Source organism: Propithecus coquereli, unplaced genomic scaffold, assembly GCF_000956105.1.
Source record: "Propithecus coquereli isolate 6110/MARCELLA unplaced genomic scaffold, Pcoq_1.0 Scaffold127, whole genome shotgun sequence".
NCBI classification, from domain to species: Eukaryota; Metazoa; Chordata; class Mammalia; order Primates; family Indriidae; genus Propithecus; species Propithecus coquereli.
In genome coordinates, this window is record NW_012136858.1 from 909,659 (window position 1) to 936,251 (window position 26,593).

Here is a 26,593-nt window from a genome sequence, read left to right on the forward strand (position 1 = left end):
AAAAATGTATGAAAATATTTAATTTCACTAGCAATGAAGGCAATGCAAATCAAAATAAGATTCATTTTAGCAACAAACAAAACATTTTTAAAGGATAAGGTACAGTACCGGAAACACTTATGAGAAGTGGATATGCTTATTCACATACTGCTGTGATAATTGAAAATGACAGATTTCTGGAAAGCTGCTTGGCAAAGGCCTTAAAATTGTGTATATATTTAGACACCAAAATTAAGTACCTAAGAATTTATCTCAAAGAAATACTCATGGATATATGCAAAAACTGACCTATAAAGATGCTCATAATAATAGAAAAATGCTGAAAACAAATTAAATGACTAAAAATTGAGAATGGGTTAGATAAGCAATTATATACTTAGGTAACAGAATCCCATGCATGTTTCACATTTTAAATAAGTCAAATTAAAACCAGAAATAATTTAAAATGGTGTTGTCATTAAAAATGGTGCTGTCAAACAATTTTTAATAAGACAGAATATTATTCCTGGTAGATTTTTTGAAAAGTTATTAATTGCTCAATATTATACACAGAAATGGGCAAAAAATGAAATCAATAGATAGTTTAATAGATTATTTTACAGAGAGAGCCATGATGATAGATTTACCTATTTCTCCTTGAAGTTCTGTAAATTTTTACTTCATTACTTTGATGTCATGTTATTAGATGCAGAATTAATCCTTTTAATACTATGAAGTGATACCTTTTATCCCCACTATTAATCTACAATTTAATTCTATAATTTTAATCCCACAGGTATTATTATTGTTTTATACAATTAACATTCATTTAGTGACATTCATATATTTACTGCTTTCTTTACCAGTCCTTCTTGACCTTAAACCTTCTATCTGGGGTCATTTTCTTCTACCTGAGTACAGGCAGAATTTCTTTTAATAAGAAACCGCTAGTCGTGAATTATCCCAGTTTGTGTTGTCAAAAAAATATATTTATCTTTGCCTTCATTCTTGAAGGACATTTTCACTTTATACAAAGTCCTAGGATCAACAGTTATTCCTCTGTGCACATTGACAGTATCATTCCACTGTCTTCAAACTTCCGTTACGGCTGCTCCTTTGAAAGTGATCTGTCACTTTTCTTTAGTTACTTTTAAAACTTTCTCTTTGCTTTTTATTCTTCCGTCTTACTCTGATGTATGGATTTCTTTTTATTTACCTTACTTGGGCATCATTGAATTGAAATTCATTGTTCCTCCTGAATCTACAGATTGTTGTTCCTTATCACTTTTGTAAATTACGATTCTCAGCAATTATCTTTTCAAATATTGCCTATGCTCCATTCTTTTCCTCCCGGAAGTCTGATTAAACATTACATCAGATTTTGTCTCACTCTATGTTCTATGTCTCTTACTCTCTCTTCTATAGTTTTTGCCTTTTGTCTCTCTGTGCTGAATTACAGATTTTTCTTGTCATTTATCTTCTGTTCATTAATTCTTTAAGTGGTACCTAATCTGCTATTAGATAACCCACTGAGTTTTTAATTTCAAGTATACTTTTCTAGAAATTCTATCATGGATCTTTCTCAAAGTTTCCTTTTCCTTGCAGCTATCTTCAAACCTTTTATATCGTTAAATGTACTAAGCATGGTTGTTTTACAGTTTACATATAATTCCAGTAAGAATTCTATTTCCATTGTTGCCTGTTTTTGTTAATCCTTGATGATAGAAGTCTAGTTTACTTGTGTGCCTATTTATCTTTGGTTGTATGCTGAATACTATAATTGAAAAATTATTTGTGGGAATAATATGAGTTTTACAATGAAGGTATTTCCCTCTAGAGGTGATTGGCATTTGATTCTGCAAGGCAACTGAGGTTATGCCTAGTCCAAGGCAGACTAAACCAAGTTTAAGATTGGAAATTTCCTAAAGTCCCAAAGGATGGATACCTGTCCATAATTCTACAGGGATGTTCCACTTCTGATTTATCTTCACTGTAAGGCTATGGCCTTCAAGATCTCAAATTTTTTGTGGACACAGCTGCTTCTTAGGTTCCCCATCTTGCATAGTCTTTGATTTCTATCCTTAATTCTCAAAGCAATCCAAATAAAAGTTTTAATGCTAGAGAACTGGCAAATTGCGGGGAAAATATGGCTTGAATTTTGTGCCTCTTTTGAGTTTGCTTTTGTGGTAAGTTACCCACATATTTTCCACTTCCCCTGCTCTTTATTACTTCCTGTAGATTCCAGTTACTACCTGATATTTTTCGCTTCAGCCCAAACAACTTCCTTTAGCATTTTTTGTAGAGCAAGTCAGCTAGTAATACATTATTTCCATTATTTATCTAGAAACATTCTTATTTTGTCTTCATTTTTTAGAGACAGTTTTGCTAGATATAGCGTTGTTGATAGATATGTCTTCTATCCCCACAACACCGCCCCCACCAACCTGTACTTTGTATTTCTTTTCTCAGTGTCTTTTTCAGTGTCTTTTGGCTGTCGTCATTTCTATGAGAAGTCCATCTTAATTGTATTATGAAATCCCATACATACGATATTTTATCTTTCTCTTGCTAATTTCAAGACTGTCTCTTTATCTTTCAGCAGTTTGACTACAACATGTCTGGGTGAAGTGTTTTTGTGTTTACCTTACTTGGGGTTCATTGAAATTCTTAGATCTAAAAGTTACTATTTTTTCACCAATTTTTCCATGTTTTCAGATAGTTTTTCCACAAATTTTTTCTGATCCTTTCATTTTCTCCTTACCTTTTGAGACTCCACCTACATGTCTGTTGAAATACTTGATAGTCTCACAAACCTGAGGTTCCATTCCTTTTCCTTCAGACTTCTGTTTGATTAATTTGTAATAATCTACAAGTTCAATTAATCTTTTACCTTTTGTCATCTCAAATCTGTGGTTTAGATCATCTGGTGAATTTTTCTTTTTAGTTACTGTACATTTGAACTCTAGAATTACCAATTTGCTTTTGACATTGCCAATTTGTTGAGATTTGCTATTTGTTCACTCAAAGGTTTTTTTAAAAAAAATTCTTTATCATATTTATAACAGCTGCTTCAACATCTTTGCTGCTCAGTCCAATTTTTGTGCTTACTCAGCACCTGTTTATTGAGTCCTTTTTTCTTAAGTATGAATCATTCTGTTTCTTTGCACATCTAATAATTTTTGGACAGAAATAGGACATTGTATGCAATAGGCTGTAGCAACTCTGGATTTTGTTTTGCTCTTCTGAAGATTGTTGGTTTATTGGTATAATACTCAACTAACTGGCCTGGACTAAAACTGTGAAATATGTCTCCCTACAATGTGTAGCCACTAATATCTCTGTTCAGTTTTAATTGTTTAGTCTGGGTCCCTAGAAAGTATCCACTGTACCTGCATAGGTTAGCTATCAGCAAATAATTTGGGGAAAGGTTCTGCTCAAATACCTCAAACTAGTAAGGCTTCTTACAAAAATCACCTTTTGCTGCCCAAGTGTGTATGTGGACTGAGGAATGTAATCAAAGCCACAGCAAATTCACAGGTCTCCCTAAGCTTTCAAAAAAACATACAACCATAGTCCCTGGTATCTGTTGTGTGTGTACAGTTTAGCAGTCAGCCAGAGTTGTGTGAAGAAGTTATCTCAGCCCTTCTATGACCCTTTCCTTTCAATATATCCTCCTTAAATTTCTACTTTCTTTGCCACATGCCCTGAACCAAACCCACCACCTGTAGACCGTAAAGCTGTGGGGGTTTCCTGCCCAAGTTGAGGGGAAGACAACTCCCCCTCCCTGCCAGGAAAATGGTCACAAACTTGCCATTTTTTCCCCAATACAGTAGCAATTTTTCATGACTTAAATACTCCTCATATTATTGCTTCATTTTGTTTATTTTCCAGTGCCCTAATACGGTTGTTCTTTATAATTTTTTAACTTACACAGTTTTGTACTTGTTTTCTACAGAATGGAATTGTTCATTCTCTTAATGCCACTATTTTTGGAAGTGGAGTCCTATTGATTTACAGTAAATGTGAATATACCTCTTATACTATCCCCCCCAACATTAACACATCATGACTTCCTAATATACTTATGTATTATACTACAATGTTCGGTTACATGAATATTCAGTGTTTACATTATTATGACCATAATGATACCATGGAGATGTTTTCTTGTTCAACCTTGTTTTTTCTGAAGTGAATAACTGCTTCAAGCACGTTTAGCTAATTCTTCCCATATGATGAACTGGCTTATCTCAAGATTATTTTGTTACATGTGGTCAAACAAATCAAAGAATGTATCAATTCCACTTTATAATTTCAAAAATCTTTACTGCAATCTTCTCTCCCCTTGCTTTAATCCAGGCTGTTATTCCCTAGGCCTGCTGCACACCCCTCATCCTGCTACCTCCTTACCTTACTCTCCTGTATTGGAGAACTTGCTTCCCCAACCCCATGTCATCTCTTTCTAGGTTAAATCCCTAGTTTGGGTGACATATATATATCCTATGGTAGATTCCTAATGAAAATATACCTTTGAAGTCTATGTTCTGAGACTTTGTTATTTCCAAAAGTGCATTTAGTATCTTCATATTTAACTCATGGTTTGGTTGTGTCTAGAATTCTGGGTTGAAAATGTTTTTCCTTTCAAATTATGAAGCCATTGCTTCACTGTCTTCTAGCTTTCAGCTCTGCTGTTAAGAAGTTCAATGCTATGTTGTTCCTAATCCCTTGTATACTAACTGCTTTTTTCCCCTGTGGAAACTTCACCCATGGTATTCTGAAATTACTCAGTGATGTGGCCTGGAGTGGCTTCCCTGTCATCCCTCCATTAACTACACTGGTCACTTAGTGGACCCTTTCAGTTGAGAAACTGAAGTCCCAGCTCTGGAAAATAGTCTTGTAATAAATTTTTACTATTTTTTTCCTTTGATTTTGTCTACACCCTGTTGTTTCTATTCTCTCTTTCTAGAATTTCTATGAGCTAGATGTTGGTTGTCCTGAAAGGCTCAATTGATCTATTCATTCAACAGATATTTACTAGGTACTCACTATGTGCCAGACATTACTGTAACTGCTGAGGTTACAGGGATAAACAAGATAGACAATGTCCCTATCTTCAGTAAACTTATATGATAATATATTTTTAATATTTCTTCTCTAATTTTTAATCTCTATCTTTTGGTTCTGATTTCTGAGACAGTTCCTTAATTTTATCTTCCAGTTCTTGGGATTTTTTTTTTTAAGCTATTAGTTTTTTTTTTTTTTTTGGAGACAGGGTCTCCCTCTGTTGCCCAGGCTGGAGTACAGTGTTTCACTGTAACCTCAAACTCACGGGCTCAAGTGATCCTCCTGCCTCAGCCTCTCAAGTAGCCAGGACTACAGGTGAGTGCCACCACGTCCAGCTAACTTTTTTTTCTTTTGTAGAGATGAGGTCCTACTATGTTGCCCAGGCTGGTCTACATAATTTGTTTCTTCTCAGTGCTTTGAATTTGTTTGCTTGCTTATTTATTTGCTTTGGTTTCTTTTATGTTGGAGATTTCCTCAAACACTCGGTGATTCTCAGCAATCCATTTGTATTTAAGTGTAAAACAATAAAATGCTGAGAGGAAGCTCTTGGACATATGTACAAGGCTTGTTGACTACACAATGGATGAATATAAGCTCTATTTTTTTTAGGGATGGGGTCTCACTACATTGCCCAGGCTGGAGTGCAATGGCTGGCTATTCAGAGGCACAATTATAGTGGACTACATCCTCGAACTCCTCGGCTCAAGTGATCCTCCTGCTTCAGCCTCTCAAGTAGCTGGGACTACAGGTACATGCCACTGTGCCCAGCTTAAGCTCATTTTTGTTGAATGACAATATAAGTTCATTTTTGGTTGAATGACCCCAAAGAATCAGTGTCAACAAGTCTTTTCTCTAGTTGGTAGTCTTCCATATTTCAACAAAAAGGGTCCTCCAATCTCCTACCTTGAGGATTGTAGAAGCAAGCTGAAAGTAAAGTAGGAAACCTAGAAGTCTAATAGCTACATAAATAAACTTTCAACTAATCCTGCTTTTCCAGCTCTTTGCCTCAGACTGCCTTTCCTGTTACCTGCTGCCTCCAAATTCTGACCTTTTATGGGGCTCTACAGTCAGCATGGGCTCACTGCTCATCCAAACGATCTTCAGTAGACACCGAGGCTGCAGCTTCTTTCACACTGCCAAGTGAGTTTCAAAAAAGTTTGCTTACATCACTTGTTTATGTCATTGTTGTCTCCTCTCCGTTTCTCTTTGTCTTTGTAGATATACATCTTTTTATTCCTTAACTGACATTTTAATTGGACTTCAGGGAGGAGAAAAAGATTTAGAAATCAATTCACCTTATTTAACCGAAAGCCTTAACATTTTCTAAGATGTTGCTTATGGGGCTTGCTTTCATTCTCCAAAAATGACACTGAGGACGGCATCCTTTACTACTACTCACTCTTCCTTTTCTGCTCACTCTGAGCAAGTGACTACTTGCAAGAATCCGATCATTTAAAAAAACAAACAAATACCACCATCTGCCTTTCATTAAGTACAACAGCTTTGCTTAAATTACATCTTCTAATTAATTATATTAAAAGCAATTATTCATCACCCACAAGCTTACACAGCATGTTGTAGCTTCCTAGACATTTAAACCGTATCTTTAAATAGCAATGTATTTTAAATATCGAGATTTTCATTATTATATTTTAAAGTAACGTAACATAGAGTTTATGTAAAGTATAATTAACACTGCTAGGAAAAAAGAATAAGCAACAACGTACAAAACTAAGAATGTGTTTTCTTCCATTTCAATAGGTCCTTTCCCACCCCTAACCAGAAAGTACAGCCCTAAGGCAGATGGCAGCCAAGAAAAGCAACTTCTCCATCTCTGGGCACCAACTCTTCTGATTGAGAAGGTATATTAAGAAGAAAGCTCTAGTCTTCTTAAGATAGACCCAAGTACAAACTTTATATTATTGCTTTCTGTCTATCTACAAAGAAGATATGAAATACTGAAAATGATCCAGCTTCTAAATGCTTAAGACTTAATATTCTGGCTTATAAAGGCCAAAATATACAAACTTCTAGGCTTATTGGATGATATGTTAGTTGGTTTCTATTTTGAAAAGCATCAATTCTAAAATATATATTAATCATCTATTTTACCTATATATTTACTATAAAATCTCATTCTGGCTTTTAAACAAGAAGGCAATCATTTTGGCTTTTTGTTATGAAATTCTTACCTGATGACACGGTCTCTCCCAACATTACCTTGCAACGCTTACAAATTACTTTGGTATTTGCCTTTGGTTCCTGCAGAACAGAAAATGTCATTTAAATGTCAGTCAGCTTTTCTTAAAAGGAATATATAATTTTAACATAGTCCCTAGAGTATACATTGAACTTTACATTTTATTCTGCCCCCTACTAAATACTGGGAATACGTTTAGCTTGTGAGCATAATTCATATGCACAGCAGTAATTTTTTCAAATCTTAAAACCGAATAATACACAGACTGACTTTTCCAAACCTAGCCACTTCTTGGTAATCCAAATGTTGCCAAATAATTTGAACAGGAAGCACCTTACATTTCTAAAAAGCAATTCCAAATAGCCTTATAATTTAGAACAGGTATATGGTGGACAACAAAAACAGAGAGGGCTGATGATTTGCTCCAAATCGTGCATAAAATCAGAAGGATCAGAACTTGAACTCATATTATTTTGATTCCTAGTCACTGTAATTTATGTAAAAGTAATCTGTAACTCATAACCACCCATAATTGAAAAGTTAAAAATATCTAACCTGTTCATATAATTCTATTTTTTCCACTTAAGATATGCACTATAATTGGAAAGATGACTAGTATTCCGGGACAAATTCTTGAAACATTCTTAAACTTCAAAACTTCAAACATTATTAAACTTCAAAAATCCAAATTCATTATTCGGAATACACAGATTAAAATAGCTAGCGTTCACCTAATCATAAACCAAGAATGCTCCTTTGCACATCCATAGTTATACCTTTGTTAAAGCCACACAACACTCCTCTAGCCCAGACACACTGCAGCATGGCAGAAGCCATACAAAGTGGACAGGGAAAAGGAAATTCTGCAACTCCAGACACTTGAGGTTACCTTTCTAGGGAAACTGCAGAAAAGAGTGTAGGTCAAAGTAAGGAAAGACAATGAGTTTTTGATGTGAGATAACATATGTAGTAACCTAAGGAATAAGTCTTAACTAATCAATTTGAGTATAATTATTTTCCCTAGGCATAAATAACTATTTCCTGAAAAGTTACATAAGAAGCACATTTCAATTGAGTTTCATGGACATGCTGCTAGTAACTGAAAGAGCTGATGTTTGAACCCAGGTCCCACAAATGCTGAGGCTTCTGAACACTATGCTAATTGTTTTACAATCCACAGGTCACACACCATTAGTGGGAACCAATTCAGGGGGTTATAGTTTGTATTTTTTAAGCGAAATACAATAGAAAATATGACAGTGATTCAAACATTAGATAAAAGTATTGCTTCAAGAAACTTTTATTTAAGATGTGCTTGTGTATGTGTGTGTCTGTGTATGTTATCAGATCCTGATGTAAAAAATGTATTTACTTTAGTTAGAGGTCAAAAAGTCAAAAGTAACCGTGCAACTTATATCAGGGTTTTTCTCTGTGATTCATTCTTTCACCCAACCACAAATCTATGCTACTAGTAAAAATCCATAAATGCCCCACAGCTCTTCCCTACATGAAGAATTCCTGAGATGAATCCCTTCATATACTGAAAAAATCTTCAATAATATAAACACTTATCCCATTTTCCCCTAGTCTAGCTGCAGTATTTGGACAGATTCTCCAGTCTTTCTCTAAAAGTCTCTGCTGAGAAAACAAAAGCACACATGAGCTCCATAAGTCAGTTCAGACCTGGTTCAAACATTTACCCAGGCACACTCATGAAGTGGGCCCCACAGAGTGTGCCATCTCTGGTCTTTGCTCGCACATCCTTGTTTATCTGGCACATTGCCAACAGCAGGTCTCAGAGCCTGGCCCAGACAGGTGACTGGATGGGGTCATTCCCATCAAAGGTAATAGAAAGATACAGAAACCTAGGAAGGCACCAATTTGTTCAGGTCCAGGAAGAAGAGAGCTCAGAAGGCCAGTATGGCTGATGCAAAGGTTGACATTTTGGCAGTTTCATGCTTTCTTACAGTGAAACATATCTATGTGACCCCAAACTGGTATTACAAATACTTTTTAAAGGATACTATTTTGTACAAGTTAAATTTGACCACCCTCATTAAATCTTACCAAAAACTATGGGCTTTACTAAAAGCTAATACAGAGCATAGGAGTAGTAGTGCTTGAGAAAAAAGGATTTTTCCATTTGAAGCAGAAAATTTTTTCTCAGATGCTCTGTTATGTAGTTCATTTATAATTGCTCTCACAGAACATTTTGCTTTGTCTTTCGAGGAAGGAGGATAGTGTTTTTTGTTTTTAAAATAAGATTCAACCCTTACCAGACATGAGTAATCAGGATTTAAAAATCTGATCAACAAAAAGCCAATTACCTCTAACAACCAAATGTTGTTCAAACAAACCTATAGTAAAAGACACTTTTAAGACAATTCATAAAATTTGTATATGGCCTGGTATTATATCATCAAGGAATAATTATTAATTTTATCAGATGTGATAACGACAGTGTGATTATGCAAAAAAAAATCCATATCTTCAGACATACATATCAAAACAAAGAGGGATGAAATGACATAATGATTGAGACTTGTTTCAAATCATTTTAGCAAAAATAAAAAGCAAAGCATACTTGATGAATCAAGATGATTGGCATATTGAAGCTCACAATACTATTCTTTTTATACTTGTGAATATTTACAAAGGTGAACATATTTTTCTAAGAACACAAAAAGAGACACATTTATGGATTTAACAAATCACCAAAATCAATAAATTATTACTAAGTACCCCAAGAAAGCAAAAAAGGTTGTCAGTCACACTTGTCAGCAATAATATAATCAAAGTTCGATTTTGTTTGTTTTTTAAAAAAACAGAATAAAGTTATCAGTGTGGCTATACTTTCGAAGTCTTGAATAACGTCAGGAATCTTATAAAAGGAAGAGATGCCATCTTTATCATTCTATTATAAGATGCAAAATTTTTATTATGTTGGTAGACACCAAAAATAGCATAAGAGATGACAAATGAATATAAGAACAGGGAAACCTTCAGCAGATATGTTTTGAAAATAAAAACTACATAGTACCACACTGACCATGGCTCAAATAAGGTACTATAAACTCTAACAGGGTACTGAAGAAAAATATTGTCAGGCTTAATCTTTATTTGTGTTGTTTTTAAAGCTAGATCTTTTTAATTAAAATATTATAACATGTTAACTTTGTTTAAAGAGAATCTCTGCTTTGTAGTACATGTTTCTTCACCTATGCTTCGAGGAAATAATAAAGTTGTGCAATGAAGCAGCCTAACAGTGTGGGAACTCAACAGAGCAAGCCTTGAAGAAAGACATTATTGTGGACTAATTAAATCAATATATTTGAGAGATGCCAGTGCTGCTCAGAGAGGTGGATTAGCCTTCTGTCCTCGCTTTTATTTTCCTTTGTGTTGTTTCAGTTTCTAAGGACCCTTGATATTGTCTTACCAAAAAAATGTTTCCCAAGGGATACCATTAGGATGCTTTGTCACCATGTGACATTTCAAAACCCTGCTAGATGGCTAGACTGGGGGATATGAGAAATAGGTTTTCAATAGCACAGAGCAGCGTTGTTCCCACAGGAGCATTGAAAACACTGTTTAAGCAGTCCCTCCAAATTTATGTTACTATTTTGGTCACAGGCACACTCTTTCAACTGCTACAATATGCAATTAATGTGAAACTTCCATCCAGGCTAACTTGGAAACAATCTTGTCAATAGCAGCTTATCATGATAGTACATGATTTCCCACAGTCTCCTTGATACTAAAAACTTTAATGTCTAAATATGAAGGGTCGTTCTTTAATGCATAAGATGGTTGTTTACAATGAAGAGAAATTCTTATAAGTGGCACGGCATAACTGATAAAGATGTAAATGTGAAGGATATATTTCGGCATAGAGTGCAGTTTATCTACAAAGGGAAATATGGTTTCTCTCATTTAATCTTTCTCCATTCCTTTTCTGCTCATATCCCCCAAATATATTTAAAATGTATAGCTTAATCACAAAAATAAAAGTTAAAACATACAATAATAAAATATTAGTATACAAACTTAGGTTAAAAATACAAATTTAACATAATCATATTAAATATAATTATAAATTTACATTAACTTCTTATCATTTACCTTTTAAAAATATAGAGTGCTAAAGTACTACATTTCACTAAAGTAAACCATATTTAGATAAAGGGATTTCCGTTTATAGTGACAGATAAGGCACTAAAATAATTTTAACTGACCACAACTAAACATCACTATTTGATGAATTTCCTTAATCTCCGTTTACAACCTAAGAGCCACCCAACTGCTGCATGTTTCCTACAGTAGCTCAGATCTTGTTAGAAAAATTGAATGAGTTCTAAATGAAATTTGAAACACAATGCTTTTGTTCCTACCAATAATCAGATGTTAAAATGATTCTCTGGCAATGATTTTCATTACTTTTTAAATGAAATCTATATTGACTGGCTATCAGGAAAATTATTTCTCATAAGGGCCAAGCCAACGCCATTGATTTTCTTTTAAAATAAAGTAAACCACTTGCTCTCTGCAGTGTGAGGAAATTGCCTTCCCCCTGAAGCAACTTACATAGCAATAGCCACCTGACCTCACCTGACCTTCAAAGTCAAGCACCAACTTAGAACCTGAAACACTAGTTCTATCTCCATTCCTGGACTTCTCCATTTCCTCTTTTTCCTTGATGGCATCTGCATTTATGACTTCAGCAGAAGTCTGGACTATGGACAGAAACAGTAAAACACCTAGGGGCCTAACTGTAGGGTAGATATCCTGGAGCAAGAGAGCACTTTTAATTTAAATCAGACTATTTAGGATAAAATGCACCCAGATTATGAAATACTGTCCTAAAAATAAGAAAGTAGGGCATTTTGGTTGTAAAACAGTAGCACTCTCAAGACTATGTGTGAAGTCCTCTTCTCCTTATTCCTCCAGGCCCCCTGTGGCTGTTTCAGTTTAAGGCCATATGTTCTTCCTGTATCAACAGAGCAGAGCTGGAGAATAAAGGCAGTTAAAAAGAATGGATTTTGGCCTTTAGAACAGTCTGTGTAATAAGCCCTGAATTAAGAAAAGACTGAAGAACCCAGTGTCTAAGCCAACCTCTAAATTAGCATTTATTTTGAAATGATCTTTTACCGGTTTAAAATGGTTCTTGGAAGAAAGACAGCGCATCTCCGCTGGGGATAATTCAGGTCTTGGATGCCACAAATCAGTTCTTAAATTCACCAAGAAGAAAGCGTCTCCAATAAAACAGTCATTCTCTTGTGGATGAAGTGGCTTATCAGCAAAAGGGTCAGGATGACAACACCATTCTCCAACGAGAGCTCCCCAGTTCTCACTCGGCAGTGGGAGCACCCTGAGGAGCTTCCTAGTGGAAAGAGGAAAAACTATTTTTCACAGCACAAAATGAACCTAACATTTTCTTAAAGAAATCAGCATGAAAAATGAAAGAAACTCATCAACCATATGGCTTGCAATGTTAATTTTTCCCCCAATTATAAAAGTATTATATACTCACTGTAGACAATTTTAAAAGTGAAAAGAAGTATAAAGAAAACAAAAATCATCCTTTCTCACTGCCCAAATATAAGTAACTATTTTTTACATGGTTGTACATTTCTTTGCCATCCTTTCAAGAGATACATTTGTACATATGCATGCAAAATTTGGGATCAGTGGATATACATAAACTGTATCTTGCTTTTGTTGTTTTATTTAGTCATATCATTGTTCTTAATAACTCCACAATATTCAATTCCATAGGTATGTCAAAACTTTTAAGATCATTCCCTCACTGTTAGATATTTAGGTTTTGAGTTTTTCGTTATCAATATCCATGTGATGAATATTCCTATAGAAAATTTGTGTACACATCTGATTATTTCCTTGGGAAAAAAATCTTATGTGAGGTGATAAGCACAAATGATATGCATATTTTAAAACCCAACACCCATCTGGTGAACTTCTTTCCAGAAAGGCTGTACCAACCCATAATTCTTGCACTTACCCTCTTCACAATTGACTACTATCGTTTTTCCATCTTTCCACAAGTAATGAGTGAAAATAATCTCAATTACTGGTGAGATTGAATGGGTTTTCCTATTTATTGACCACTGTGTTTCTTCCATGAACTGTGATCAATGATTCTTTCCCAACGAGGTGTTAGCATGTTCCTATTAATTTGTAAAAGTATATTCTATATTAAGAATATTAGGCCGGGCGCGGTGGCTCACGCCTGTAATCCTAGCACTCTGGGAGGCCGAGGCGGGCGGATTGTTTGAGCTCAGGAGTTCGAGACCAGCCTGAGCAAGAGCGAGACCCCGTCTCTACTAAAAATAGAAAGAAATTAATTAGACAACTAAAAATATATACAAAAAATTAGCCGGGCATGGTAGCGCATGCCTGTAGTCCCAGCTAGTCGGGAGGCTGAGGCAGGAGGATCGCTTGAGCCCAGGAGTCTGAGGTTGCTGTGAGCTAGGCTGATGCCACAGCACTCACTCTAGCCCGGGCAAAAGAGTGAGACTCTGTCTCAAAAAAAAATAAATAAATAAAAGAATATTAGCCCTTTGTCTATCATCTATTACAAATTTTCTTGGTGTTATCTGACAGTGTCTCAAGATTAGACTGGGGTTATGGGTTTGGGGGAAGAATCCCACAGAGATAAGGTGCCCTTCTCATCACATCGTATCAGAGGGTACGTGACTTATCATTGGTGATGTTAATCTTGATCACTTGGTTAAGGTGATACCTGCTAGGTTTCTCCTAACAGAATACTAATAAATTAAGGTACATTTAGATGTTGTAAGTTAAAGTATGTAAGATGTGAACATATCATTTTTTAACAATTCCCCCATGTTAACCATCATTTTTTGATTCCTCAGTCCACTATGAGTCTCATAAAACAGTAATTACTTCGGAAGAAGGTAGACAATTTCTAACTGCAGAGGACAGAGCAAGGCTGATTTTAGTTTAATATAGGGAAGAACTTTCCCTTTCACATTAGGATATGCTGCACTACTGGCATCATCAAGCTGCTGAGCCTGTTAAGGATATTGAGAAGTAATTCTTTCAATACATTTCCTAAAAGTCTGCTGTGAATTAGGCATTCTGCTGGCACAAAACATAAATACAAACAGTCCCTTCTCTTAAGGTACTCATGTTCTAGTAAGAAATATAGATCTATAAACAAATAATAAAACCATATGTAATACATGCTCATAACAGAGTAATGGTTCTAAACTCTTAGGAGCAGGGGAGTAGCACAGAGCCCTTTGAATATTTGATAAGAGCATTAGCTCCCTCCTCAAACATACATTCCCACAAGCACGCAAAATATGCATATTATTTTAGTGGATTCATAGGTTCCCCAAAACCAATCCATGAATTCAGGTCAATATACATAAAAGTGTTAGGGGAGTAAACTGTACATGGATTTCAGAGAAGAGGTAATATCTGAGCTGGCCTTTGAAGAATAAATAGTAGTTCTCCAGACAATAAAAGGAATTAAGAGCATCATGGAAGAAACAAAATGAAGGTAGATGCCATATCTGTTTACCTTACTACTGTATTCCTACTGTCTGACATAGCAGCGTAAGCCTTACAGTGTAAGCTCTTAAATATTTGTTAAAGAAATGAACTAGCATATTTTAATAACTATAACACATTGGGCCCCCGGTTAGGTCTGTTGCATACTGGGATTAAAGGGTTAACAAACCTTTTCCCTTGCTGCTTGAGAAGTCTGACCTTTGGTTTAACTATCTAGCCCTGTTACCCTGGAAACCAGGTAAGATATTAGACATGGACTGTATCACTAGGCAACAGTGCTTACGGTAAAAATAATTCCCTGAACTGGGAAGAACTACGAATGAGCTTATATGTCTGATGAGCGTGCCAGGCTTTGGGCTTCCTTGAACAAAATCTTTTGTGGGGAACCCTACAAACTATGCCCAAGAATTGTTACAAGAGATATTGGATGCTTAAGGCATGTGGCTTCTTCTAAGCCAGGGCAGCTCCAGTACCTCCCTCATGTAGATCTTGTGTCTTGTACCTAGAACTATGTCATGTGGGGAGACAAGAATCCCCAGACAGGTATGTGAGCTGTCACTTGCCATAAAATGCTCCAGAGCCCCTGCTGAGAGGAATTCTTGATGCTGCCCCCCCCCACCCCCGGCAAGAAAGGTGGCCTGTGGTAGTCTTGTGAGTCTGCATGTTTAGTCGAACTTAAAAAGACCCCTGGTGAGCACTACACACGCCTTATTCCATTTAATGTTCACAACAACTTTGTGAGATAAGAAATACCATTCCTCTGTTACAGAGGAAGAAAGTGAAGCTCAGAAGTGTTACATAATCTACATAAGTTCACGCAATGAGAGGTGATCAGCAATGCCAGCATCTTAACCCAAGTCTTCCTGGCTCCAAAGCAAAACTCTTTCCCTTGGAATATATTCCCTTCTCTGGCAATGTGGAATAGCCATAGAAGAGACCAGGCAGGTGGGATGGTGGCAGACTGTGTGAGGTGTTATGAGCCACACTCAGGGATGGGGACTTGGTCCTACAGATAAGCAGGAAGCATTATAGAATTTTAAGCAGGCAAGTGACAGGTCCGATTTGAATTTTTACCAAGAAGAAGAAGAAGAAGAGGGCAAACAAGTTACCTGTTTAGAGTGGGACTTAGGCCTAAATAGGCTCCTAGACCTTCTCTATCATTACGATTCTCTGTCCCCTGACATTCTGCATGTAGTGTAAATAAACAAACCCTCAATATAGTGCAAAAGACAAAATATCACAATCTCATTTGTGATCAAGGAAATGAAACTGTACCAAGATTTACAGTGACCTGAGAGACAATTCACATTAACACAAAATACGATATTTTAAACTTAACTTGCTTGATGCCATATCATAGTGAATAAAAGCTATAATGTATCCTATAACCATCTCCATAATGCATCAGGGGCAAGAAAGTACCTAATTCACAAGTCACTGCAAAGATAAAAGGGTTTTTATGATAGAAAAAAATTTTTCTGATGTTTTGGAAAAACCATAAAACCTTTAAGAACAAAAGATGTATTTTAATCACAGCTCTACTTAAAGTATATCTATCTAAAACTCTGAGAAGCATACTTTGATACGATCTACTTCTCAAGAGAACTTTCAAAATAAAATAGATACCATTTTTTTCCAGGTAGTTTTTAGGTAAAAACCTGCTGAACCTCAAAAAAAGAGTGAAATGATTTCTTAAATTTTCTCTCAGCTTAAGATTCTATGATGAACAGCAACACAGGTTTATAGCAAATTAAAATTTGCTAGTTATTTTTAATGCATCTTGAGCACAAACTTTTAGAAAATGATAAAATATACAACTTTAATGAATGCTATTGATTGATGATGTATTTAACACTTAAATATATACACAAGAAAATGTATGCCCCTTAAAGTTACAGAAAATAAGAAAATAAAGAGATGAAAAAAGAAAAAATAAAGAATAAGAAAATAAACATATACACAAGAAAATGAAATGCCCCTTAGCTTTAAAATCAACCATTAATCAGTGATAATAACAATTTTAATAACACAAAGCTTTTATAGGTTGGGTAATAACCAAACAGACATTAAGAATCTTAAGAATAACATCAAATATCTAAGGCTCAAAATATGGCTGCTGAAATTTAGATATTAATAAATTCAAGTGACATTCTCCAACTGGTATACCACAAATCCTATAAAACTAGCTTTGCATTTTAATACTATTATGTACATAGTATGATTAGACCCATAAAAGTTTAATTCTGTTCCAAAAGTTTGTATAATAGTACCAACAGTGCAGTTTGTGCCTGCAGTCTTTATTAACCTCTTTGTTCACTTTCACATAGAAAGTGACTGCATTCACAGGAGCAGTTATTTTCAGACTACAATTATAGCTGGTCTGCCAAGTGGACCAGTCAAGCAGTTGGATGTTCTGACATCTCATGTTTCCATAAAGCCCATCCTGCTGGTTTCCTTCTGGAGTTTCAGTGCCCTTATGAGCTCTGGGCTGACACCTCGCACTGCTCTGCCAGTGCAGGCAGCACGGGGAGGACCAGTCCAGAGTCCTCAGGAGAGCAGCCTGCTTCAAACGATCTGAAAATCAAAAGGCTTAGGTTTGAAAGTCTTGTTGGACAAAATGATGTCATTCAAGTATGCCATGAATTGATTTCTAGGAGACATAAATTCAAAACAAAATGATTGTTTAACTATTTCTAGGATGATTCACAAAGAAGAACATTTTATTATTGTTGCTTGATATTAGGGACTATTAGTTTCAAAAAGAACATACTTAAAAATTGTTCATGTGTAGACAAATTTTATAGAAAAATTCTGATCTGGTAAAAATATAAATTAGAAAATTTTATTGTAAAGAAATGAGGTATTATTTATTTTCAAATAACTAAAACAAATGGCTAAGAACATGTGACCCTAAATTCAGAAAAAAAGCTGCTATAATTAGCAGATGTCATGTGCTCTGATGCTAATAGGTATTAAAAGCCATTAATAAGTCTAATTGGGTTAAACTGTAGTCTATACCTTATTTTTATAAATAGATTGACAAAAACCTTTTTCAGTAAAAAAAAAAAAAAAGGAACAAGTGTTAAGTCTTGCACTAGCCAAATAATCATGAATCACAAAGTACATGAAACCCAAAGCATAACTTTATGAGGTTCACTGATAAGAGAATTTTCATGCTAATTAAGACACAGGTTTATCTAATTCAACTTATTCATTTTACAGATGAGGAAACTGAGGCCCAGGAAATTAAAGTAACTTGTTCCCAGATAATAAGTCTAGGTCATAAGCAGATCTAAACCTGCTCTATTTCTCCTATTTGAGGTGCTCCCTATACAGATAAAATATATTTCAAGGTACCTTCCTGGGAAAGATGTTTACAATTAGTTTACTCTCATTATAGCACATACAATCTCTTTTGAAATACCTTTGGTCTTGCTTGTTTTCTATTTAACAAGCACAGAAGTTCTCCTTACCACTCACATAAAACAGATAACTAAGGTAAAATGAGAAGACCAATGGATTTTGTATTAACAATCAATATACAATCCACGTGCAGATATTTGAAAATATGTTTTTTTCCCCATAAAACAGTCACGGGGCATGCTACCTGAGAGTAAAATGTAAGCAAAGCCTTGAGTCATTTACTAGGGATTTCTCTGCATTACTGAAGGCATACACATGCCAGACGCACAGGTATGATATGAAAAGGCTTTCAAGTAAGCTTTGCTCAAAAGAGGCAAAAGCTAAGTCAACTCCACTGTTTATCTTCTCAAAGAGAAAAAGGGAGAAAGGTGATTCATTTCCCTGGCACATACAGGATATGTTAACCAAAGTCCTGAAACAAAAGGTGTGAAAGTAGATAATTTGCTAGTTTGCTAATAAGAACAATTTGGAAAAGGGGGCAGAGTCTATAAAACCAACTAAAGAGAACTTGTTGAGCATTAACTGTTATATATATATTACATCTTTTAACTCTTGACAAGTTCGAAAAATAGGCCTTATTAGAAGAAGCTGAGGTGGTAGAAACAAGGTTCCCCAGCTACTAAGTGATGAAGTTGGAGCTGAAAGCCAGGTCCCATTCTCCCACTCTCGCCTCCACGCTACAAGGCCTCCCGATGGTCAGGGATAGGGAGAGTGAATGCTGTCCTTCGGTGTTAGCCTCTAATCCCTTCTAGTTCTCAGTTCCATGATTAGAAAAAGACCAAAACAAAACAGAAGATACAGCTCTTAAATGAGAAAAATGGGGCTACAGATAAAGATTTTTCCATATCATCCTTTTCCAGTGCAACACAAATATCAGCCAATGATGAATGAACATGTCCTTTACTTGTAAGCAGCACCAGGAAATATTGTCACACTGAATGTGGTCCTACTGTAACTTTTAGGTCACTTCATTGTTGTACAGGAATGAATGTTTCAGAAACTTCATCTGAGAATTAAATCAAAACCTAAAATAGACTGAGAGAAGGAAAACATTCTTGGCTGAACTAAATGTAAACTGGGAGGCTCTGGACCTTTCAGGATGAAGTGGGCCTGTCACCGAGTACATACTCTGCAGCAACTGTAACCCTTAGGTAATCTGAGCAAAGACAAGGTTCTCTCCTCTGCAAATTTAAAGTCACATCATTTCTTACTCAAGATAATCATTCTGAGGATGCTCTGTAACCCTCCACTTACACCAGAGTAACTTGTGCTATCTCATCCACCTGGGACACTACCAGAAATCGGGACGCAAGCAAGAAAGGCTAATAGAAGGCCTAAATAAACACATCAAGGTTTATTCAATTCAATCCAGCCAGAAGTCACTGAGAGCATACTATACACCAGGCACTAGGCCTGATGCTGGTGATGGGAGCAATGATAATGATGATGATAAGAATAATAATTATAGTAGTAGCTAACACGTACTGAATGGTTGTCATGTGCCAGGCCCTGTTATAAACACTTAAACTTACTTGATCCTCCTAACAACCATATGAGGTAGGTCCTACTGTTAGCTGCATTTTCATAAGGAAACTGAGGCACAGAGCAGTTAAGTAACTTGCCCAGGGCCGTGCGAGTTAGACGCAAACCCAGTTGGTCTGGCTTCTGAGTCTGCACTGCTGGGCACTACACTATACTGCACTCTCAGTAGAGTGGGGATAAAGGATACAAGGGACAGTAAGATTATCTCCACCTGGGAGTTTAATCACGAAGACAGGCAAGCAAACCTTAGAGGAGCGCCTAAACCAAGCCAGGGCTTAGGGAAGGCTCCCACCAGTAACTGCCCTGTCAGCCGAATTCTAAAGCCCAGGTAGGAGCTAACCAGGGGAGACAGGAGCATAGTGCACATTCCAGGGGGAGGAAGTAGCTTTCATAAGGCCCCAGGGTGAAGGAAAAAGCATGAAGAGCCTGTAAGACTCCACACTGATCTCCTGGATGGAGTCAACAATGATGTGTTTTTTGGGGGGAAGGCAGTAGGTTGGTGAAAGAGGGCTGAAATGGGAGGGTGGAGAGATAAACAGAGGTGACTCACAAAGGAGCTGACACAGCATGCTAAGGACATATGGAATTTATCCTGAAGAAAAGGGGGGCCATGGAAGTTTGACCAGGGGATCTAGCTGCCTCTGACAACACTCACTCAGTGTCTAAATGGATCAGCAATGGCGAAACTGGAGGAAGGCAAACTGGATGAGGAGCTGGCAACAAGTGTAATTAGGTGAGAAGACAGTGGCCTCAACCAAGGTAGTGGCCCCAAGATGGAAGAAAGTAGACTTACATAAGACATGCTAATGAAGAAAACAGAAAAAGTACCTGCTGAGAGACTATTTATGGGGGGACTCCTTACAGGGAGGAACCGAAGCAACAACACCAGGTTTCTACTTTGAGGACACAGGTAGAGGTTGGGCATTACTGAGACAAGGACACTGGGAGAGAAGCAGGTTTCAGATATGAAGGATCCGTTCATTTAAAAGTCTCAGGAACTTGACTCAAGAAACCCTGTCTAACAAAGAATTCTGAATTTTCTCTTTAAATACCGTTAACAATAAGAAGGTGCTGATCTGCCTTTCCAGCCTATGAGTGGTTAGAAGCTGAAAATTTAGGGGGAAGAATTGTGCCCAAGAAACAAGAAGGCTGACAGGAGAAAGGAGACACAGAAATAATTAAAAGAGCCCTAGGGAATGCCAAAAAAAAACCCCAGACAGCAAAGAGCCCTTCCCATCTCAACAGGGTAATCACAGCACATCACAAGAAGAACAGGTTACAAGATTAACCTAATCATTGAGAAAAGGTTAATTTGTGCTCTGTATGCTCTGTTTTAATAATCAGGGGAAACAGGAAATGGATTTTAGGAAGGCACTGATAAAAATAGTTCAATAAAAATTTTTGCTGCAAATCCTTTGGTTAGGTAGAAAATTCACTTACTGTGGAAAACCTCACTCACCATCACAATGGATAAAAAGTGACAGATCACATGTCTCTTTTCAGAAGAGAGGTGCTGCAGTGACCAGCACAGGCCCTTTGACCAAGACAAGCCCTCCTCCCTCCAAGCCAGCATCCTATCGCTCTCCTTTATCTCCTCAGGAATAGCAAACCACTCTGACTGGGGGCAAATTTTGTGGCTGATTTTGTTCAAAGCAACATTAAGCTGGCTCTCATCTTAAGGCCATATACTGCTGTGTTGACAATTACTTAAAAAAGTATGATAGAAAAAGATAATCATTGCCAAGCACAGAATTAATCAGTATTAAATACATTCCTTACCTGTCCTTTATGATGACTTCACCGCAGGATTGGCAATAAAATGTGCAACATCCTTGGGCTTGTAAACTTTGATTAAACATTGAAATCAGTTCTAAAGGAAATCAATGAAATAGCAAATCTTAGAGGTTGGAATGACTGTATTAACATACTTAAAAGAGTTTAATAGCCACAATAAATTACCACCAATAAACACTGTTTATGATCTACCTAGAAATACACATTTAATTAGCATTATCTGATGACTCAACCAGAAGCAAATATTGTGAAGTGTTTTCAAAAACAACAGATTTTGCTGAGGGTTTCAGAGCTAGGTGTTGCCCTAGATTACCCACGTAACATTTGTTGAGTTATTTCTCTCTTTCCATAAATACCAACATTAAGGATGAGTGAAAATGAACCATTTCCTCCACATAGAGCTAACTACACAGATCTTCACCATCCTCAGCTTTCCTCTGCTATGTCTCACAGCACAGTTCTTCATCAGGGCAACTGCTAGTAAAGAGAGCTCTTAAATTTAAGTTAATTTGATTTAAAGAAGGTTTATGTCCACTATGGAATATTGGATGTATCTCAAACTGGTTTTTACTGGACAGGGTGCTGGGAATGCAATGGCTCTAAAGAAGAGTCCACTCTTTCAAGAGCAAAATTCAATTTCTGATGAAAGCCATGAGAAAACATTGAAAGCTTGGAGAAAATGTACATTTCCCACACTATGTAAAACAGAAACATAAGGCAGCATATTCCCTTAGTTTCTGTTATTTCTCTTGTGAAAAAAGGAAATCTTCATTAAAAAAAAACCCTAAAATATAGGTCTACAGAAAACCTAATTAAAGAAATGACATCATATCCATTAGAATCAAGAAATTTGAATGTGGTTTATGTTACTCCATATATATATTAAGCATAAAAAAATGGATGCTAGAAAATTTAAGCCCTGGCAATTAAAAATCCTTCAATTTCTAGGGGTGAGCACAAATCCCTACAGCACTAACGCAAAATAAAGAGCATTATTCTTTAACTTTGAGCAGACTGATAGGAGACCTAGGTAAGACATCCAAAATATTCCTTCCAGGCCAATAAACAAATTTTCAGTGAAACACTGCCCTCTGCTGGCCGCCTAGAATGAGGCACTGGGTCAGGCTTAAAACGCAGAACTTTCTCATATACAGGAACCTTGGATAGCACAGCTGCTAGGTTGAATCTAACATTTGTGTTATATACATCACATCCTTCTGTGGCCAGTCCCATTTCAGGGGTCATGATCTGGCACTCAAAATAGTGTGCCAGTATGATGTTTACTATAACTGTCCTTAAAATGATGTTCTCACCGATGAAGTCACCTTTTTTTATCCTGAAACACAAACTGAATGCTAAAACTTTCAAAAGTCACTTCCTACAATACAATTTGATTAATGTTCACATCAGTACACATCTATTCACATTTATTCATTCAGCAAGTTATTTATTCACTACCGATTGTGTGGAAACCACTAAAGCAATCAAGTGCCGAGGAATCTATTTTGCATACACTTTCACGCACTATGGAACAGGCTTTTAAAATTTTCCTTTTCAGATATTTAAGTAAAATGTTTTAAACGAGTAAAGAAACAGGAGACCAATGACCACAAACAATATGCAAACCAGCACACAGCAAGCAATTTACTTTGTCCTACGGTTAAGATTAAACAGTGTTTGCAGATTCAAAATTTTATAAATAATTCCAGTTTTGCTTTTGTATATTCACAGTTACAGAATATGGGTGGGCAACAACCTAATACTATGTCCCTGGAGGTCTCCATTCCTCCATCCCTAAAATCACAGTTCCAGAAAACTAGAAAACACTCCCCAGTGAGTTTCTGCCTGCCTTTTCCCAGTTTCCAGATCCAACACAAAATTCCCGCTGTGGTTACTGTTGTTCATTGTTGCTAAAGGATAAGGTGATGATGTCACAAGATCCAGACTCCCATGGCCTCTTCCTGAAACAACACTTTCTCTGCCTATTATTAGGTGCACTCAGGGAGTCTTCTTCCTGTCTTGGTGACCCCATCCTTCTTTGCGTGGTTATTCCAATAGTCATTCTTAGCATTTATTCTATGCCACTTAAGCTCCATTGGCATCTCTTTTCTCTACTCCTTGTTCCTAAAACCAACTCTGTTCAACTCAAACTAGTTATTCATTAATCCAGGACATCAGCAAAAATTACTCTCCAGCAAAAAAGGAGCGAAACTCTATTTTCACTTTCCTTTCAAAAGCCAGGAATAAGACTCAGGGGAATGCTCAACATCTCCTAAACAGCTCTTCAGAACAATCCTACCGACCCCACTGCCAGGATCCGCACAGCTCAGATGAAAAGCTTATTACAGACGAGGCAGCAGTAAAGTCTCGGGGTGCAGCTGAAAGAACTATAATCTTTCCCTGAGAATAAACATCACATCAGTCTTTTACAGCCTCTGTTCCCCCTTTTACATCATTTTAATCCCCCAAAGCATATTATTTATATTTTAAGAGATGTAATGAACCCAATAATTTTAGTCAATATAACCTTGAGGTCTTATGAAATTTTTTTGCTGCATTACTGAATCAATATATCAATTACAAAATGTTGTAAATGTAACAGGCTTAGCAACAATCAAAATTAAATTATACATCAAACTCAATTTCAGGACCTTTATGTGTACTGTTCTATTTGAAACTGTCTCTACATGGATGGGATCATTTCTATCATCAAGTTCTCTGATCAAACATCACCTGCTCACAGTGGCCTTCCCTGACCACCTGTCACCCAAGCCCTAGTCACTCCCTATCCCATTATTCTGCTTTACTTTACCCACAGCACTTTCCCTGATATGCAATTAAATTATGTGTTCATTATCTGTTCCCACCAAATAAAATGTAAGCTCCATGAGAGCACAGACCTTTCCTACCTGTTCACTTCTGTATCCCTAGCACCTAGATATTAATGCCTAGCACATAGCATGAACTAAAATATCTGTTAAATGAATAAATTTCTATATAATGCTTTATAATCAACCAGGCCTTGCACAACTGCCATCTGATGTAATCTTCACATCACATCTGTGAGTTAGGAAATTTTACAATTAAAGAAACAAAGCAGGAGGTATCGGGGAAATCTCTATACCTTCTGCTCAATTTGGCTGTGAACATAAAAGTGCTCTAGAAAAGGGAGGCAGGGAGAAAGAGAGAGAGGAAGGAAGCCTCAGGTCAAGTGACATGGTCAACTGTACACAGCCAGTAACAGGCAGAGCTGACAACGACCCTAAACTTCTCAACCCCCGGCTCTTCCCATGCTGCTGATGAACAGTTTTTTCACCTGGGAAAAGTTCAACTTATCAAAAGAAATATCACCTTTGACGTATAACGAAAAAGTAAATGCAGAAACAAAAGTGCTAACGTTACTCACGTGGGCTGAATTCTGCCCGCGCCTGCAGCCGCAGGTGCAGTCCATCTCCAGCAACGAACTGCAGCCCACGGCAAGAAGAAGGTACAAGCCTGACCTCTGCTGGAAGCCAGATCTCTGCGCAGCCTTCAGGAGTCTTCATCTGGAGTGAGGACGGCGTTATGGAAATATCCATGGGCATGCCTTCTTCTTTTGCTTCTCTGGCAATTAAAAATAAAACCCAAGTAAATTATTTCTCATAATGAAAACCACATGATGAAAGAAACAAAAATGACCAAGGATCTCTCTGTTCCTCTTCAATAGGGGCTCTAAAGTCACTGCCTCAGAAAAACAGCAGCAAGTGAACCATAAAAGAAACAAATCTACACTAGATTCAGATCAGGTCAGAGAGTACTCTTCATTGTCACCGTAACATGCAAATCCTGGGTTGTATTTTTCATTCTTGCTTCTGAGACCAGCACTACGATCATGCTTTATCTCACAGTAAATCAGAGCAAAGTACTATTACTTGATATACAGGATTTTGATAAAGAGATCAGGATTAAGTGAAACAAAGGATACAAGAGAAAAACTTTCCTGTCAATTTTAAGAATAAAAAGAATTAATGAAGAAAACAATATAGTCATCTATGAATATTACTCCGATTCACAGTAAACACAAATTACTCAGTGTAGGCAATAAAGGGTAAAACACAGTCCCTGTCCACAAGGTGTCAAAAGGATAGAAGGGATGAAGGCATATATAGAAATAACCCTCCTCTGAGTCTGAGGTATGCTAAACATTTACCAGAGGTACAAAGTACTACAGCTCCGTCTCAAGTACGGACAGCAGGCCATCCACATGGTGTCACCTAACTGCAGACATCAGGCCATCTGCTTGAGGGTCATCTAAACACAGGGCCGATCATGTGTTCAGGTTAGGCTTCTTTTTTTTTCTTAAGAGACAGGATCTCACTCTGTCACCCAGGCTGGAGTACAGTGGTGCAATTATAGCTCACTGTAGCCTCAAACTCCTGGGCCCAAATGATCCCCCTGCTTCAGCCTGCCTGGTAGCTAGGACTACAGGTATGCACCACCTTGAACTTCCGGCCTCAAGCGATCTTCCCACCTCAGTTTCCTAAAGTGCTGGGATTACAGGTGTGAGCTACCACTCCCAGTTAGGCCTCTTAATTTGCCTTAGAAAATCTTACAATTACTTTCTGGCTGGTTCTTTTCCAAAGCATATAGATCTGCACTTAACTGACAATACACAATATCAAGTACTTGAGTTTTTTGCAGGGACGATAGCCTCAAACCCTTGAGTCAAAAGGGCAATTTCAAGAAATGTTTAAAAAATAATGATCCTCTAAAGCAGGAGTCAGCAAATTTTTTCTATAAAAGCCCAGATAGTAAATATTTTAGGCTTTGTGGGCCATATATTGTCTCTGTTACATATTCTACTTTGTATTTGTTTGAAACACTTAAAAAAAAAAGTAAAATCCATTCTTAGCTCACAGGCTGTACCAAAACAGGCTGTGGGTTGGATTTGACTGATGGGCTACACTTTGCTAACTACTTCTTTAAAGCTACACAATGTCCATTTTGCTACCTCAAAGATTTTCAAACTGGACTATGTAGAGCTGACACTCGCAAGGG

General features: G+C 36.8%; 1 protein-coding gene across 1 annotated transcript in view; it reads right to left on the reverse strand.

Moving 5' to 3' along the window:
* Positions 1 to 26,593, reverse strand: part of UBE3D (ubiquitin protein ligase E3D) — a 139,457-nt gene that overhangs the window by 108,093 nt on the left and 4,771 nt on the right. The window contains exons 2-5 of the mRNA XM_012638193.1: positions 24,963 to 25,159; positions 21,542 to 21,632; positions 12,389 to 12,620; positions 7,236 to 7,305 (exon numbers count right to left, since the gene is read on the reverse strand). Of these exons, the coding sequence (XP_012493647.1) occupies positions 7,236 to 7,305; positions 12,389 to 12,620; positions 21,542 to 21,632; positions 24,963 to 25,159 (590 nt within the window). The remainder of the gene's footprint in view (positions 1 to 7,235; positions 7,306 to 12,388; positions 12,621 to 21,541; positions 21,633 to 24,962; positions 25,160 to 26,593) is intronic.